The 17,408-nt window shown below is 37.1% G+C and overlaps 2 protein-coding genes across 5 annotated transcripts; one reads left to right on the top strand and one right to left on the bottom strand.

Moving 5' to 3' along the window:
• The first annotated feature begins 1,082 nt into the window (after positions 1-1,082).
• Positions 1,083-6,406, top strand: LOC135622778 (GPN-loop GTPase QQT1-like). Of its 3 annotated transcripts, XM_065124948.1 has the most exons (11): positions 1,083-1,421; positions 1,763-1,807; positions 1,926-2,005; positions 2,127-2,201; positions 2,607-2,710; positions 2,809-2,965; positions 3,055-3,142; positions 4,919-4,991; positions 5,069-5,200; positions 5,936-6,011; positions 6,125-6,406. In XM_065124948.1, the coding sequence occupies exons 1-10, from the start codon at positions 1,330-1,332 to the stop codon at positions 5,972-5,974; spliced, it is 885 nt and encodes a 294-aa protein (XP_064981020.1). In that variant the 5' UTR covers positions 1,083-1,329; the 3' UTR covers positions 5,975-6,011; positions 6,125-6,406. The 3 variants fall into 3 exon arrangements, with proteins under 3 accessions (XP_064981020.1, XP_064981021.1, XP_064981019.1); XM_065124947.1 differs by having other exon boundaries at positions 1,084-1,421; positions 5,936-6,406; XM_065124949.1 differs by lacking the exon at positions 2,127-2,201 and having other exon boundaries at positions 5,936-6,406.
• A 993-nt stretch (positions 6,407-7,399) lies between these two features.
• LOC135622777 (protein ROLLING AND ERECT LEAF 2-like) lies at positions 7,400-16,596 on the bottom strand. 2 transcript variants are annotated; one of them, XM_065124946.1, is made up of 5 exons: positions 15,005-16,596; positions 13,371-13,573; positions 10,976-11,199; positions 8,380-8,685; positions 8,053-8,267 (listed from the first exon to the last, which is right to left on the bottom strand). In XM_065124946.1, the coding sequence occupies exons 1-5, from the start codon at positions 16,380-16,382 to the stop codon at positions 8,204-8,206; spliced, it is 2,175 nt and encodes a 724-aa protein (XP_064981018.1). In that variant the 5' UTR covers positions 16,383-16,596; the 3' UTR covers positions 8,053-8,203. The 2 variants fall into 2 exon arrangements, with proteins under 2 accessions (XP_064981017.1, XP_064981018.1); XM_065124945.1 differs by having other exon boundaries at positions 7,400-8,685.
• Between the last annotated feature and the right edge of the window lie 812 nt (positions 16,597-17,408).

The raw sequence follows: 17,408 nt of genomic DNA, 5'->3' as shown, positions 1-17,408 counted from the left end.
TGACAATTTATTTACTGCTCTATCTTTTTAGTAAGTGTTTATATGCTGTTCTCCAAAGATGTCTAGCAGAGTTAACAATTCATCTTTGTTGCAGAGTAATCCATTTGTTTCAGTATCGGGTGCTGGTACTGCCGTTCCAAAACAGCTGAAATGTAGCCGGCAAATAATGATCTTTTTCAGACACAGTAAGGGAACTAATCGGATGTGTAATGTAAAAGTATATTTATGTAATTAGTTATTTAGTATATTTTTAATATATTTTTATAAGTAATTATTTTTAATCTTTAAATTTTTAAAATTTATATTGGAATCTTTATATTTATAAAAATATAATTAATTATCTTTAGTATTTTAATTTTTATATTTTTAAAATTTATATTAAAATTTTTATATTTATGAAAGTAAAAATATTGAGATCATAGAATTAAAAATATAATTTTATAGGATTAAAAATCAAGAGAAAGATTTTTTATATTTACGAAAGTAAAATATTGAGATCCTCAAATTAAAAATATAATTTTATAGGATTAAATCAAGAGAAAGAGAAAGATTATTAAAGCAACAGGTTTAATTATTTCAATTTTATAAGTACGAAGATCCCAATATAATTGTTAAAAAATATAAATATTCAAATATTAAAGATAATTAATTATAAAAAATAATTTGTAAATTAATGATTGAAATGAAACAGTTTTAATAAACCTAAACATATTTATTTCTACAGATCAATTCAATAAATCCTCAAAAGATATTTCATATATATACACACATAAATATACACAACAGTTTATGGATAAAAAAATAAAAATAATTAAAAATAATTAAAAATAATAAAAGAAAATAAATTATTTAAATATTATATTTTTTTAACTTAATGTCAATATGATTAGAAATGATGAATCCAAATTTATTACATGGTTGATTGATAATGAAAGTGTCATAAAAGAAAGCTTTAAATATTTGAAGGGATGTATTATATGCTAAATCAAAAATTGGAAGGTTAATTACGCTATTTTCAAAATTTAGAAGGATAAATATGTAAAACGAAAAAACAGGCTCTTCTTCGCGCCGCGTGCGGGCCGAACCTTTTGCTGGCCCAATTAATCTATCCTTCGAGAGTATTCTTCGCGCTGCCTGCGGGCGGACGACGGTGCTGACCCTAAACCTGCAAGCCCCCTTCCGATCCATTTGTTATTCTCCCCGAAGACATCATTCTTCGATTCGATAAATCAAGCAGTTGTTGACAAGAAATCGTCCCTTCATTGGGTCGAATTGGATTTTCCTTAGCACCGCGGGAGAGAGAGAGAGGGAAAAGAGGAGGAGAAAGCGATGGTCTTTGGGCAGGTGGTGATCGGGCCCCCGGGATCGGGGAAGACCACCTACTGCAATGGCATGTTTCAATTCCTCAAACTCATCGGCAGGTGAGCATGTATATCCGCCGGTGATCGTTAGGGTAAAACCTCGATGTTCACGTTACACTATGTTTTGTTGAAGAAATTAGAACCGTACGGTTGTTAAGTCGATGGTCGTCGGTTTACCCTAAGAAACAATCTTTTCCTTGTCATTTTGTAATAAAGGTTGTCACTGTTTGCTTCGGACCAGTTGGGTTTCGCTAGAAAACCTCGATTTTATCTTAAGGGTTTATTTGTGAGCTGCTAATTGCCCATCGGACGAGTTCTTGATAGTTTGCTTTGTATGAGTAACTCCGCAGCACGGATCAAGAAATGTTCACATGACTGCAAAATTGCTTTTTGCCTTGCAGAAAAGTAGCTGTCGTCAATTTGGATCCTGCAAACGATGCGTTGCCGTATCCTTTGAGCTTGGCGTTATTGATGTTCACTTAATCTTCACGTTGGTGTGACAATAGAAATATCAAAACGTTAAAATGGACCATCAGTTGTAGGTTTCTTGACCAACTACAACAGATATGAATGTGCCGTGAATATTGAGGATCTCATAAAACTTAGTGATGTTATGGCTGAACATTCTCTTGGTCCAAATGGAGGTAAGATCTGCACTGAAATAGTTCTTTGTCATTGATATTTGTGCTCCAATGGTGAAGTTCTTAACTATAGGGTATCTTATTTCTTGGATTCTCAAAATTAGCATTTTATGTGTGTCTATAGGTCTTGTCTACTGCATGGATTACTTGGAAAAGAATATTGATTGGCTAGAATCTAAACTGAAACCCTTTCTTGAAGGTTCGTACAAAAAGTCTTTTTTGCTGAGATATTTGTTGTTGACACTCCGATTTAGATATTTTCTTTTTCTTTAAATTCATGAAGCAAACTGTACAACAAAGTATCTTGCATATGATCTTATTAATAAGAGGTGATTGTGTCATTGACTTTAAATAAACTATATGTTTCCTTGGCCAGTTGGTCACTGTGGTCTCTCTCTCTCTCTCTCTCTCTCTCTCTCTCTTATGAATTTTTGTCCTGCTTGAAACCTTTTCTTTTTTTTTCCATTCTGTAGCCTGATTCTCTCGTTCTCTGTCCATTAAACATTTAAAAATTGCTTCTGCAACATCTGCTTCGTCAAGCATTGAAGTTTTTCCTTTTTTCATTTTGGCTCAACTGTCTGACATCTATACTTTAAAACTGTAGACCACTATCTTCTATTTGACTTTCCTGGCCAAGTTGAGCTTTTCTTTCTTCATTCAAATGCAAAAAACATGATCACCAGACTTGTGAAGAAGTTGGACCTTCGGGTATGGTTTTCTTTCATGCATGGTCATAACTATTTTGCTTTAAAGTCTTCCTTGCGGTTGTTAGTTATTATTTCACGATGAGTTATTATTTCATGCAGTTGACTGCAGTTCATCTAGTTGATGCTCATCTATGCTGTGACCCTGGAAAGTATGTTAGTGCATTGCTGCTCTCATTAACAACAATGTTACATCTGGAACTTCCTCACATAAATGTGCTGTCAAAGATTGATCTCATTGGGAACTATGGCAAACTAGGTATGGTTTAAATCTCGTGTACATGCTGTTGACATATACTGAATAAAACTGTGTGAAGCTGAAATCATAATCATGTACATTTTTTGCAGCTTATAACCTCGAGTTCTACATGGATGTTCAGGATCTATCTTATTTACAACACGATCTTGATCAGGATCCTCGTTCAATGAAGTACAGGTTGCTATAACTAGTTATTTTATAAATGTTAGGAAACCTGATTCTTGTTGTCTAAATCTTTAAAGATATAAATAAATCTTCGTTTTGCACATCTCAGGCCTTGTAATTCTTATGTTATTTTGAACATGGTTTATAGTTATACTGCTTTGTCTTTAATATTTGTTTTTCTATGTATTCTCATGTTACATGGCACCTCACTGTTAGATTTGACCTTTCTAATGAGGGTTTTCTTCAGTTCAAGGAGGAGCATGTTCTCCAAGTATTTATTCAAAGGAGAATTTTTTTAACTGCGGGGAAAATGTATGATAGATGAAAAAAAGAGGTCTACAAGTTCACATATGTAGACTACTATGCTTAATAAACTAAGATATGTGAATCAATGTCAGAATTCCTTTTGCTTGTCAAGCTGCTGCTGCCACATTCCTTATTTTTGCTCTATGTTTGTTGAAGCAATATATCTTTGTAGCTGATTACTAGTGGCCCCTACAGTTGCCCAATTCCTATGGTGTTTGTATTATGCTCTATTCCTTCTTGGAAGCAGGTTGTTATAAATACATGGTCACTATGTGAGGATGAGAAGACAGGATGAAATGTGTATGCTGTGATAAGCAATTCTCCACCACCATGATCACCGAGTTGCCAATTTGGGAAGGTCACAGTAGACGCCATAGCAATATCTTCCTATGCCCTCTCCTGTATGAACAATGGCTTTAGCAAACTGTAGGGTTCAGGCTTTATATTTGACATTTTGGAAGTGGCTGGAACATTAATAGCAGCAGTTAACTGGTTGAACCCCCATCCACCAATACAGTCGCCAATTGATTCTTGCTGTAGGAAGTCAACCTCATGTCCTTCGGCTTCTGAGCCACTTTAACATGGCATTTGTGGACATATCTGCTCCACCTCTTTGATTCTTTTCTCTTTAACTTGCTTGAGGTTTTCAAGAAAAAAATCTTCACCTGTGTCTTTATGATAAGCTTTGGAAGTAGTCTTATATTTGTCACCAAGAGTTCATTTATTATCATAATGACAAAACAGGTCTTTGCTTCATTGGTTCACCAACTTGGAAGTAGTTGCAATCAAGTTGGCCTATTAAAATTTACATAAGGAAATCAGTGGTTCTTCCCTGATTTCCTTGCCTCAAGCAAGTGGCACCTTGTTGCTGTGGTTAGGGTGCACCTTTATAGAACCTGCGGCATAATGCTCTCAGGAACTGCATCATGAGTAACCTGTGGTATGACTTTGTAGTTAACCACTGACAGTCAAAGCAATTTCTTTTATGTTGATGCTGATCCCTTCGTGCATTAGCAAAAGGCTTTGTATTTGCAACATAACCTGAGCAAACATGGTGTTCCATAGGTGCCGACACGAATGCTTCTATGATGTACACAGTGTCAGTAGAGGATTATTGTCATAGAAGCTCATTGGTGTTGTAAGTGATGTATACATCCTAGTCAACCATGGAAGTTTGTTAATCACTAGTTATGTATGTAAAAAGACAGGATTGGTGTAATTACTTAGTAGCATGTCACTATGACAATATTTTGCCATCATATTTTAGAATCTTGCGCTGATTCTTGACCCATACACATTGTTTCACTACATTACATAGATCAAGTTCCCAATTTAGATGATATTTTTGACTCAGTATGGGATTCTATATCACTTCTAGATTTTTTTTCTAGCAGTTATTTGTTTTCAATTTTTGTCAGTCCTACATATGAAGATTTGTCCTATTGTACTAAGATATGTGCTATTGTGTTGACCTGATTGAAGGAAACTCACCAAGGGGCTTTGTGATGTGATTGAAGATTTTGGCTTGGTTAACTTCACAACACTAGATATTCAGGCAAGTTGCCTCTTTGGTTTTCTTTTCACTAGATTCATTAATAACTTGGCACTAGACATTATGCACATCAATTTCAGGACGAAGAGAGTGTTGGGAATCTTGTGAAGCTGATAGACAAAAGCAATGGATACATATTTGCCGGTATACAGGGTAGTGTTGTGGAGTTCAGCAAAATTGCAGCAGCACCGTTAGACTGGGATTACTACAGATATCCTTTTGGTAGATGTTTCTTTGATTTTATTTTGTTGCTTAGCTGTTGCTAACTTCTTGAATGATGATATGAATGAACAATTCTTATTTGCCACTGTTAAGAAATGCCAGATGACAATAACAACTATAACTTATTGGGATAACCCATGAATTATTTCATCTGTACTGTGAAATATGGAACTTTCCTTGAGAATAAATAGACTGCAGGAGATAATTACTAAGCTTAGTTGGTAGGCATGAAATCTCTCTTTGTATACTGTTCAAAATTCTCGTTGCAATGCAACCTTTTATTTATCTTTGCTTCCAGAGTGATAAAATAGTCTTTCGATGATTTAAGAATATGGAATATGACTAGTTTTCTACCATGGTGAGAAGATTTTTGACTACTGATGGTCTCACGATGTTATCTAAAAGGTTGTTTTTAATATTGTGTTTATGTCAACCAAAATTAAACTTATGGAGTAGAATCACTTCTATTTATTTTGGTTTGTCAATGCTGTTGATTATTGAAGTTACTTGAATGGTCATTCACCTATTCATAAGGAAAATTCTTGTTTTCAAATTTCATTCTGAATTCAGCTGTGTTGTCTTTTGATGTGTAACATGTCAGTGGCTTTATTTTTGCCTAAAATAAAGTGGAAGCTATTTTAACTGTTTATATATTTCTATGTTCCACTTGTACATGGTTTCATTTCTGTAGTCTTCTGCCTGTTTCACCTTAACTGGTGGTTACAACAGCAGCCATCCAGGAGAAATATATGAAGGATGATTAGCAATGCTTATGGTTAGGTATCACAATCAAGAGTGCAGGTAATCTGATATGCTGCTCAAGATGAAGTGGAGCCGAATGGTATAATTGCCTGAGTTTTTGTGGATGGAGACTATTTGATTGCACTCTTCTTCCTTTTTTTAATCTGATGTAGGCCCATGTGATGCTTTCAACCCCACCAACCTTGTACTTATCTGGAGCCTGCTTCGACCCTGTAGATCTTGGTGATGATAAGTTTACGGATGGTTATTTCTAATCTTCATGTTTTGTGTGGTTAAGCTTCTGTGTAGTCTCATTCATTCAAGAGATGACTGCAGAATCATGGGGGGTTCTGCACGTTGCATGGCATGTAACAGAGTGTTCCAGGGTCCATAACACCATAACTTTGTGATGTTCAAAGTGAGAAATATCAGTATTGTAGAGTTGATTGCTGCTAGGAATCAATCTCACTTCATCGAAGACCATGTTTGAGGCAATACACCCATTAGTTCTTTGTTGGAGGCACAAGCAAAAATATGTTGTCTGGTTTGGATGCCCATAACTAGTCTTCCCAAATATTAGACACCATGGGACTCTTGCTGGGGATGTTGGAAAATGGTTTCAAAAGGGAAAATAAGGTAGCAAACTATTCACTATTGAAGCTTCAAATTGAAGTTATTGAAAGATAGGTTAATTACATATTATCCTGTTTTTAGTATCTTGATTTTTATGACATCTATCTGCCTTAGTTATTTCTACTATCTCAATTTTTATGGTATTTATATAGAGACGAAAGTAAAACATTTAGGTATATTTATTCTAATGTTATTAGTTTTATAAATGAAAACATAAAAACAAAGAATAAAAAGATAATTTTAACGTTTCAGTTATTGATGGCGGATGACAATGTTGTTAGGGGTTGCAAATGGTTATTATGGATGAGGAGAGCAACGACGAGAGATAATGATTGCTCGACATCTGTGTTGGCATTGACGCAAATGTAGAGCAACATCGCTTGGTATCTGCATTGACGATCTTTTCATCGCTCAGTAGTTGTGTTGGCGTTGACGCAAACGTAGGGAGATGAAAGTTATGCTTGGTAAGGCATTAAAGTATATATAAAATAATTTTTATCTTTCGTCGTCGCTCTCCTCATTCACAATAATCAATCGCGACTCCTAGCAACATCGTTATATGCAACTATCGATGTTGTCCGTCATTATCAATTGTAATATTAAAATTATTTTTTTTATTTTTTGTTTTTATATTTTCGTTGATAAAATCGACGATGTTAGGATAAATATTTGTAATGACGTAGATGCCAATATAACTTTTTAAAATATAAGAATCATAATATTAAAAATAGCTAACCGAAGGGGAGGGGAGGTAATAAGAGGGTAATATATAATTAGTTCACTCAAGACTCTTATGAACAATGAAATGCCAGCTATACAGTGATCATATGAGATCTTTAAACATAAAGTTCACTCAAGACTGTTATAAACAATGAAATGCCAGCTATACAGTGATCATATGAGATCTTTAAACATAAAGAGGCATTCAAAGTAATAAAAAAGCTACAAATGGCAATCCCTAATCGCTTGTGCATCCAAGAAGAAATCACCTAAATTCGATGTAGAACAACATGGATTTGTCTAAGATTCGCCATTTTGCTTCTGCTACCATTAATGCTCTCTCCAAATCAATCCATGGCCAGTATTCACAGAGTGAACAAAGAAGAACTAATACATATACTTTGAATCATATTTCCAGATCTTTCTTCCGGAAATGCTTGATCAATCTTTACAGGATGAGCGGGTGCAGAACGGCCTCGAAACCTGACCTTCGTTAGAACCTACCCACCCCAAGACTTCACTGGGTAGCTGTGGAGATGACATAAATGATAACTAGGTTTTTTCCACAGTTGAAAGTGTTTTGAAGTAGACAAAACTGGTTTTGCTGTTGGCCTATGTTTCCCCACCATCATTGGGAATTCTGAGACCATCATAAGCTCTCAATATCTGTGAAGTAAAATCCTCGAGTGCTCCGAATAATGGAGTCAAACCAGTTTGCAAAGCACTGGAAGCAACATGCTTAATTCGTCTTAAAGCTTCCTTGTGCTTATATATTTTCTCATCCAATTTCTTTCTCAGCAAGTCCAATTCCACTATGCCATCATCATGGTGTTCCAGACCATCCTTGGTGACTGACACAATGTCTAGATGCCCGTATCTTCCTTTCTCCTGCAACGATCCTAACCTTCGATCGTAAGCTCCTGATAGATACTCTGCCTCAAGTCGTTGGCGTTGTTCCTCCTCCTGAGACTCTAACAGAATATGGAGAATTTTAATGAAAGCACGCATAGATTTGATGACCTCTTTTCCTGAAATGTTCTTGTTAGCATGGAACCAATCATTAGAGAGGACGTACACAGCAGGAGCACCAATTCCACCTGGTGAGAAAGGAGCAACTCCGTCAGGTGTCTGCTCCTGTTCTTGAGGCAGCCAGCTGATTAACCATCCATTGAGGGCCTCAATGTAGGATTTCTGAATGCCAATCCAGTTGTTGAAACATTGGTACCAGTTTACCAGCTCCAGTTCCAATTCCTTGGTGGCCTTCGCAATGGATTCTTTTTGGCTTCTGGTTTTCACAACCAGTTTACGGCTTGTGGTGTTAACTATAGCCTGCAACTGCTTCTGATGGCAAATCAGAACAGTCTTCCACATTCTGATAAATCTAAATTCAAGAATAATGACATTGTCAACATAGGTTTAGGTAATGGCTGTGGAACCATAAAATGCTGTCTTAACAAAAAAATAAAAATGAAATTATAAGGCACCTATAACTAATCAATATCAGAAATCATTCATATTCTTTTTCCTATAGAGCACAACAGTCAAATTTGAAATAAAAACTTAGAACAGTTGCTGACAGAACCTGAGTGATTAGTGATTCAAAATATATAGATCCCCTCGGGCACTACATTACTGCAATATTGTAAATTAAACCTTCCCTTATAGGAAAGAACATAATAATTTAAAACTTCAGCATAATTACAATTATTTAGTCAGGAATGTAACTCTGGGGGCAGTATGTCTGAGCTGAAGGGTGACATTAAGTACCTTGAGTACAGTATGTATAACCAACACAACCTATAACTTGAACTTACCCAATTTTTTTCCCCAGCTCAAATCAAATCCTTGATTAGTTGGTTAGTACTAAAATCCAATCTTCGTTCTTCACAATCTGCCATCCAAAAGTCCCAGATAGTGGGCTTTAAGGAAGGACAACCATGCTCACAATACTATATCGTTTGGATGTGGCATTCCTCTTCCCAAATTATTGTCAGGTTCTGTTATCCCATCTAGCTTGAGAAATCCAAATGCCAAAATCAGTTATTAAGGTTCAAAGGCCTTGGAACTCTACAGCTGAACCTGCAACCCTTGTCTAAATTGCTACAACTTTGCCTCAAACAACTAATTGTTTGTGAAATAACAAAAAGAAAATATTCTTTTCCTGGAATGTCCATCACTGAGCATCATGCAGCCTGAGTATCCTCAGGCTGAAAGGACTGGGGGAGGAAGGGAACTTTTAAATCAGAGAGGAACTTGATTGTTTTCACAGCGTGTGTATTTTACTGGGCTATGAAATTCTAGATTGTTCTTTTATTTCATATAGAGGTGTTTTATCCTAATATCACAATAGTGAAAAATTCATAATTAATTTCTATAGAGAATTTTTTTGTCAAAACTGCAAGATAGTATACTATATATATTATACACACAACAAACACAATGAATTTACTTTCAGAAGACTAAAGGTTTTTTTCCTTTGTTTTCATCATGATTGGTGGCATATTGATTTAAGACAGAGAACATACCACTTTGAAATGAACATACTGTGAAGGCGAAGAACAAAAATTAACCAAGTAAAAAAACAGAAAAAATTACAGTAGTGATAATCAACCTATTTTTTCAAGTGTTGCATGTGCTTTTTTAATGTATGAAAGCACCACAAAGATTCTTCTTATATTCTCATCAAGTCCAAGAAGTGCTTAATTAACTATCATGACTTTCTTTCGGAACTTTTATTAACTCAAAGCACACACTACACTTATCTGAACATTGATAACCACATTTTGAAAGATGATTCTTGACCGAAACAGGAGATGTTTCATACTCAATTAAGTAAATGAAATTAGTCCCAATTATCTTCTAATTGTCCTTATTTTGAGGGCTGATGCCCAGAGAAAAGTGAATTAGGGTTCACCTTTTCTGGGCAATAGAATGTTATTAGGATAGTTTCCAATTATCAGAGAGATCTACAGAAACTACCAAAACAAATTAGCTTGGTAAGACATGTAAGATATCTAAATGTCAACCCACACTATTTATAACTGGTCCAACGAAATAGACACTAATAAATACTAGGTTGCCACATGCCCACAGTTCAAGCTTCTAGTCATTCCATTTTCCAGAATGGAGCATATTAGTGCTTTTTCCCAAAATGAGAATATAAGACTACAAACTGACATCAGCCAGATTTGTCATAGTTGATTACATTATGAACTAAAATAAATATAACCTATTTTTCTTTAGTTTATATAGGGACATAAGAAGTTGCCAACAGATGAGTTTTTAGAAGACTTTTTTCGAGTTGAAGTAATTCCAGATGCATAAAAATGGAGAGGGACAACACCTTTATGAGTTCTTTCCTCGTGCATGGATGAATAATTAATGTACTTGCAATATTAAGGTGATGAATTAAAAAAATATTAATTGGATAATATTCTTTAATTGGTGTAAACATTGAGCTGATATGAATAATTTTCTATCATTAGCCTTGAGCAGGATTGATACGACAAGTTGTGGAATGATCAACGTGTAGGCAAGCATATTAATTACTAAGAAAAATAAAAGGTTACCTCCTGGAAGATTTATCATATAGCTCAGTGAAAATAAATTGTTCATTAGTTATAAGAAACAAGATGAAAAAGATTCATAATAGAACTCTTGCGGTTTCATACCCTTGGATCAGTTCAGTAAGTTGGGGCTGCAATTCTTCATCTCTTATCTTGTGCATCCTGTTTGAAATGGAATCAACTGACTTAATGATGACACTAATTTTTGTGTGCAGCTTCCTTACTAAAACTTGAGTCATATTAATCTCAGATGGCTCTGCTCCTCTAGCATGTAAAGCTTTTAAATGCTTGTACTTCTTGTCATAGATAATCCGGAGCTTTTCTTCATCCTAGAACAAATGCCTAGAAATTAATACATAGTTCAACTAAAAGAGGATGACAAAGGAATACAGACAACACTCTTAAAGTTTTCATAATTACACTGGTGATAAAAGAGAATATATCAAAGACAAACAATCATTGATTTCCTTAAGTAAAAGGCTTGATGCTTACGCACCCACCGATGGGTCTGGGAAGGTTTAGTTGTATGCACCCTTATCTATGCGTGGAAGATGTTTCTAGACTCAATCCTTGACACATAGGTACAAAGGAGCAATCCTATCGTAGTTCCAAAAGTAGATCTTTTAACATAATTTTATTCACTCTTTGTATCACAAACACATGTACTATAGCTTACCATAACTAAAGAACCAGAGCATGGTAAGTACATTAAACTTCAATTTAAACTCAGCAAAGATCACATAATTATTCTACTCCTTTCAGTTACTGACTTCTCCAGGATGAAGCACTCTTGGATTGATCTAGTAAGACAATTAAAATAAAATAGATGATGCCAGTAGACCCTTCACCATGCCATGGATCAAAACTTTCTTTGCTAAGTTCATTGATAGTGCATATACCAAAGCACAGCACAAATGCTCTCACGGTCTCACCCATTATTGATGCGTGCAAACCTGCTTCCTGTGCTTTTAGTTGCAGATTTCAGTAATACAATATGGCTCTGGGAAACTTGAAAAGAGGAACTTTCTTTGTGACAGTAAGCTAACTAAAATAAAACATGTTCACTGGCTATAAGTACATTCAACAATAAAGATGAATAAACTTAGGCCCCACCATAACTCCCGACATAAAGGAAGGGGATATCCAATGTCCTTCAAGCCATGAAAACTCCTGTTCTACAGCCTGCTTGAATGATCAATTTTCTGGCAACACAAACATTCTAAATTTGATTTCTTCAGATTTAAGGACTTGACTATCCACTCCTATCTCAAGTCCTACATGCTGTCCTATGATACAAGTGGTCATAATTAAATAAAGGTCAATTCTATATTCATGTCTCTACATGAATATTCAAATGTTTGTGTGTGTATATACATGGCAAACTAAGCTGAACTCTATAAATTCAAAAGGATAGCTAAAGATGTGAAATGCTTCATCCACAAACCACATTGTTTACCTGATGCTAGAAAGGATGCTTTGAGCGTATTATGTATAACTGGTATATTTTCCAACAATGAGACAAAGGTCTAATTTAGAGAGAAAAATTAATTTCATTTAGAAATAAATTATCCTACGTCCTTCAGAACCAGCATCAATGTATTTGAGAAGGCAATGAATCAAGTAATGCAATTTGAGCACCATAATAAATTCAGAAAATAGAAAAAAAAATATTTAGTTGGACCATATGTTACCTCTCCAAATACGTTAAAAGAAGGATATCGTTTAACTACTGAAAATGTAATACTCTTTTCGCTTGATCACTTATGTTTTGCCAAGAATTGCCATTTCACTCAGAAAGTGTAGGCATGGGTGGAATTGTTACAATATGTGCCATGCTAATCCATGCTGAAGGTTATAACCTATGGCCGAGTTACTTTGGGTGTATTAACTTGAATGATGCAGAATTGTACCATCATTGTAGAATTTGGGTGTATTAACTGGCATGATGCAGAACTGTGCCATGCTAATCCATGCTAAGGATTATAACCTATGGCTAAGTTAATTTTGGTGCATTAACTGACACGATACAGAATTGTACTATGCTAGAAAAGTATCAGCACATACCCAAAATGGCAATTCTTGTATCTTGCATCGAACTTCTGTGATTCTAACTCATCATTAACTTTCTATCCAACTTGACAGAAATGCTAGAGATAAACGTATCTCTTGCTTGTAAGCAAGGATATACCTCAATAGCTGTTAATCTATTGAGTATAGTCCATGCTACAGATTTTCATATTAATGTTTCCCAACAGCAGTTAATTGGCCCTTCGTATATGCAATTAAATAACTAAGTAAAGCAATCTAATCTTGCATGAATGTTATTAAATCATACCATATAATTAACGACACCCAAACTTTCTCATGTTGCTGTGGATTATTTTGTTTTAACCACCCAAATATAGGACTTACAATAGATGACAAATCATATGATATCAATTATATAAATTCCTACAAAAAACTGAATGGCATTGCTGAATTGATCTAATGATGCTTGTACCTTCACTTCCTTGTAGAGTTTCTGCTCCCATAGATATAACTTCTCAAGAGTTGATGAAAGGTTCCCAGACTCCACAATATCATTATTTTCAGGATTGCAATTTCCTGCTTCTCTACTCACTGAACTCATATTTGTCTGTTGTTGTCGCTTAAAAGGAAGTGGAACAGGCAGAGTTATAGGATCCAGAATCCTGGAAGAAATATCTGCAGCAAGATTTGTTCTAGATTATATAGCCTTTCAAAGCAACACCTGTTCCTATTGTTTATAATAGGACAAAATTTAAGTCTTGGTATAGCAGAATTTCTTCCTTTTTCCAATTACAAAAGTCAACATGGAAAATAGGCAACAAGCAACAAAGAACACAAAATCAATTTTTAAGAACGTAAGTTTGCAACACAGGCATACTACAACTTTGCAATATAATGACCTTTTTAAAATCAATTTTTAAAAAGGTCATTCATTGTCAAAGAACAGAATAGATAAAAACTTATCTCTTGGAAAGAAAGACCATCAAATGAAATTCATATACAATCAAGTAGAGAGGATACTAAAATCATTGATTAAAAATAAAATTTCCTTTGAGCTATTTTGCAAGCAACTACCATCTGGAAGATCATGGCAGTGCATTTTTCACCAAAGGCTCAGAAGAAAAAGTTAGACCAACAAGGGCCGTGCATGATAAGGTCCTGATGAGATATACCATAATGAAACATAATCAAGGAACATTTCACACTAAACCTAGATCTACAGAGAAGGTTTGAGAAGTAACTTAAACAGATGCCTTTTGTGGGGTAGGGAGGCATGATGAAATATGGATCTCATTATACAGACTGTTTCTGGAGGGGCTGCTATTGTTTTTTGTTTTGTTCAATAGCAGTTCTTTTGTTTTCTCTTGGCATGTAGCTTTATCTGGTGGTGGTTCTCTACTATATGTTCTTTACATATTCTTTTAATTAATGATGGGTCCATAACCCCATTTTTCTCCCACAAAAGCAAAAGAGAGAAAGATATGCTCCAGGTCAACAAGCATCAAGTGATCCCCTGGACTTACACCTGGCTCTATGTTAGAGCAAATACCAATTCATGCTTCAAATGTGGTGATCTCTATGTAAACTAAAGGATTTACTTATCTTAGGAAAAAGACTAATAAATATACTTGTGAATTAGTAGAATAAGAGAACTTGGAAGATATATGAAAATGACAACAATTCTAGACTGTGTCACTATGGTAAAAAAAACAATATCGGAGCATTAAATTAAATTAAATGACCACATTATATGTGACCTAGTTCCCTCTAGTATGTTTTTTTCCCTTTTATTTTCTGAAGGGGATTGGATACAGTTAATTTCGTCCATGGAAAAGTAAAATTTTTTACTCCCATTGACAGCCAATTAGAAGTTAGAGGAATGACTGCTAAGGAACTTGAACTGTGCCAGGATCGGTCATGCCACTGCTGCGCAGCTATTTGTTATACCACTCAGGTACATAAACTGTCAAGATATCAAAGACAATCTTAGACCTTGCATCGTTAAAATCAAATTATAATGCAAATATTTTGTCGACAGAAAGCAGATAACTATGGAACAAAGAACAGAAACTATAAATAAAAAGAAATCATCAATGAAAGACCAACCTCCAAACCTTTTACTTCTTGAAGGGTAAGGAAACCTGTCCCCCTCAAGCATCTTTGATACCTCCTCACCACAATCAGCAGCTGAAGTGAACTGCTTCTTAATCTCTTTCACAACGTCTACCACATCCCTTGTAGCATGAAGGAAAAATGATTGCTCACTAGTGGACAATGATTTAACGATTTGTGGTGCACTTTCCTCCGTTTCATAGGATTTATCATAAAATATCATCACTCTGTCCTTCCCATTGGATTTCTCATCCTCTCTGATACTTCTTCCTTTGCTAGATGCCCAACTATTCTTTCTCCCTTCCTTTGCAAGTCCAACAATACCATCCTTCGCATCCTTTCTTCCGACATCCTCTGCTGGTACAGCAGATAACTTTTCAACGCTAAAGTCCTTTCCTTCCAAACCATTATCCAGCACATTCTCCTTCTTCACCTCTAAATTCACCTTCTTCGCCTGTACATTCTCCTTCTTCGCCTCCTTCATTGGTTTCACGTCCATTTCGAATTCAAGATCAGGGATTCCTTCTTGCTTCCTCACTTCCCTCAAATCAGGACTACTCGTGAAGGAACCCATGCGAAGCTTTCCCTGAGAGTAATGATGCAAAAAGTGTTCATACATATTGAAAGGGTCAAGAAACTCCCAACCAGAGGTTTTGGCCGGCGACGGCGGAGGAGGCGTAGCAGGTGCCAGCGTCGGCGTGGGAGGACCATACGTCTCATCTCTAGCTGGAGTTTTAAATCCAAATGGGGCGTCATAGGGAGGATAACCGAATCCATAGGCGTCGCCATTGTAGGGAGAATTTGACCAAGGTGAGGCAAGTGGGTCCTGGTAGACTGTTTGGGGGATCTCCATGGATGACTTCAGGAACGAAGAATTAGAGCTTGAAGAAATATGCCGGCGTGGCGAAGTCGAAGAATCTCTACCACCATCACCAGCGACAGCGGCTCCACGGCCTCCACCAGCTTCACTTGCACCACCGTCTCCGCCGTCAGGGTCAGTCTCGGACTCGGAGATATCTGACAACGGCAGGTGGGAGCCGTTTCGCGAGAGGGAATGAGAGAGCGGCGAAGCGGAGGATGACACGGAAGCAGCGGCGGAGGCGCTACCTCGCCCCCTCTTTGTTTTCCTCTTGCCGTCCGACGAGGGGAGGGTGAGGACGGGGGATCCCGTCGGCGAGGAGGACGCCACCGTGAGTTCCTCCTGAACGAATCGCTGGAGCGCGTCCCCGACGGCGGCGAGGGAGTCAAAGTAGGCAGCGTGCGCAGCGGCGAGGGCGTACCGGCGGTCCACCGCGGTCGCGATCCGCTCCCTTCGCTCCCGGCACAGCGACACCGGCTTCGACTGGTCCACCTTCGAGCTCCCGCATCCCATCTCCAGCCGCAACCACCCTCAGCCGCGCCTCCGCAGGAGACGGCGCCGCCCCCCTTCGCTCTCCGACATCAAGGAATTAAGTCAAACACGAAACCCTAACCCCAGCTCACGTTCTTCTTCGCGGCCGCGAAGCCGTTTCGTATCGCTTCCTTTGGAAAGAGGAGGAGTCGGGTTCGTTACACAGAAAAGAGACCAATAGGTGGGACGACGGCGCGAAGGCGAGGAAGTGGCGTTATAATATATTCACAGAAGACTTGAGGGCACGACGAAGGGGGAGGCTCGGCTGTCCTTAGAGAAACTGCTTTGTAAGCTGTCCATTGACGTGCCAAAATATAAGAGGCTACAAAAATGGGCCCCATTTAAATATACCCAATAGAAATACGGTGTGACTTGAATACTCACGCGAAATGGACAGATGATCCGCTGCTGAAGGAGATGGCTTTGTCACGCTGACAAGGATCCAAGGTATCAGGCGAGGTCGGTTCCATTCCTTTTATTCGATTCACATACCTGCCTCTCCGTTGGATGAAATTTGAGGGACCCGCACGCAGGACCACCAATAGAGCCAATCAGAGAGCAGGTAGTTGGTGGAACGGGCGAGGCTGAAATCGCCGACTAAAGGACAACACGGTTGGGTCAAGTCAACGAAGTAAATTGCCCGGTTGGAAGGATGACGTCAGCTGACAAGACTTAAAAGGCCGGTCAACGAGAAAGCCTGACGTACTCTTTTTCTGACGTGGTAAGCAGCGTCTATTCATTAACTCCGGAAACGTGCCACCCGCGTGCATTGGCACGTCAGCACGACCAGAAGACGCGTAATTCACACTCTTACATCACCTAACCCGTCACATTTTATTTTCTCATGTCATTCAACATATTCGGACCTCTAAATTTTTTCTATTAAAATCTTATGATTTATATATGAAAGGTCGGATTCATAATTATCAAAATCGGATCGAATTCAAAACAATCAATCAACATTATGATTTGATTCCATAATCCCTAAAAATATAGAGACTTGATCAA

This window comes from Musa acuminata, chromosome BXJ2-9, assembly GCF_036884655.1.
Source record: "Musa acuminata AAA Group cultivar baxijiao chromosome BXJ2-9, Cavendish_Baxijiao_AAA, whole genome shotgun sequence".
Classification (NCBI taxonomy): domain Eukaryota; kingdom Viridiplantae; phylum Streptophyta; class Magnoliopsida; order Zingiberales; family Musaceae; genus Musa; species Musa acuminata.
This window is presented reverse-complemented; position numbering and strand designations above follow the sequence as displayed.

Bases quoted from the DNA above. Each gene is read 5' to 3' on its own strand.
- LOC135622777 (XM_065124945.1), bottom strand. From the start codon at position 16,382: ATGGGATGCGGGAGCTCGAAGGTGGACCAGTCGAAGCCGGTGTCGCTG. The intron at 13,574-15,004 runs GTTGGTCTTTCA...ATCTTGCTGCAG, and splicing joins AAGAAGTAAAAGGTTTGGAG to ATATTTCTTCCAGGATTCTG. The intron at 8,686-10,975 runs GTATGAAACCGC...TCTTGAATTTAG, and splicing joins CTTACTGAACTGATCCAAGG to ATTTATCAGAATGTGGAAGA.
- LOC135622778 (XM_065124948.1), top strand. From the start codon at position 1,330: ATGGTCTTTGGGCAGGTGGTGATCGGGCCCCCGGGATCGGGGAAGACC. The intron at 1,808-1,925 runs GTATCCTTTGAG...CAACTACAACAG, and splicing joins CCTGCAAACGATGCGTTGCC to ATATGAATGTGCCGTGAATA. The intron at 3,143-4,918 runs GTTGCTATAACT...ACCTGATTGAAG, and splicing joins CCTCGTTCAATGAAGTACAG to GAAACTCACCAAGGGGCTTT.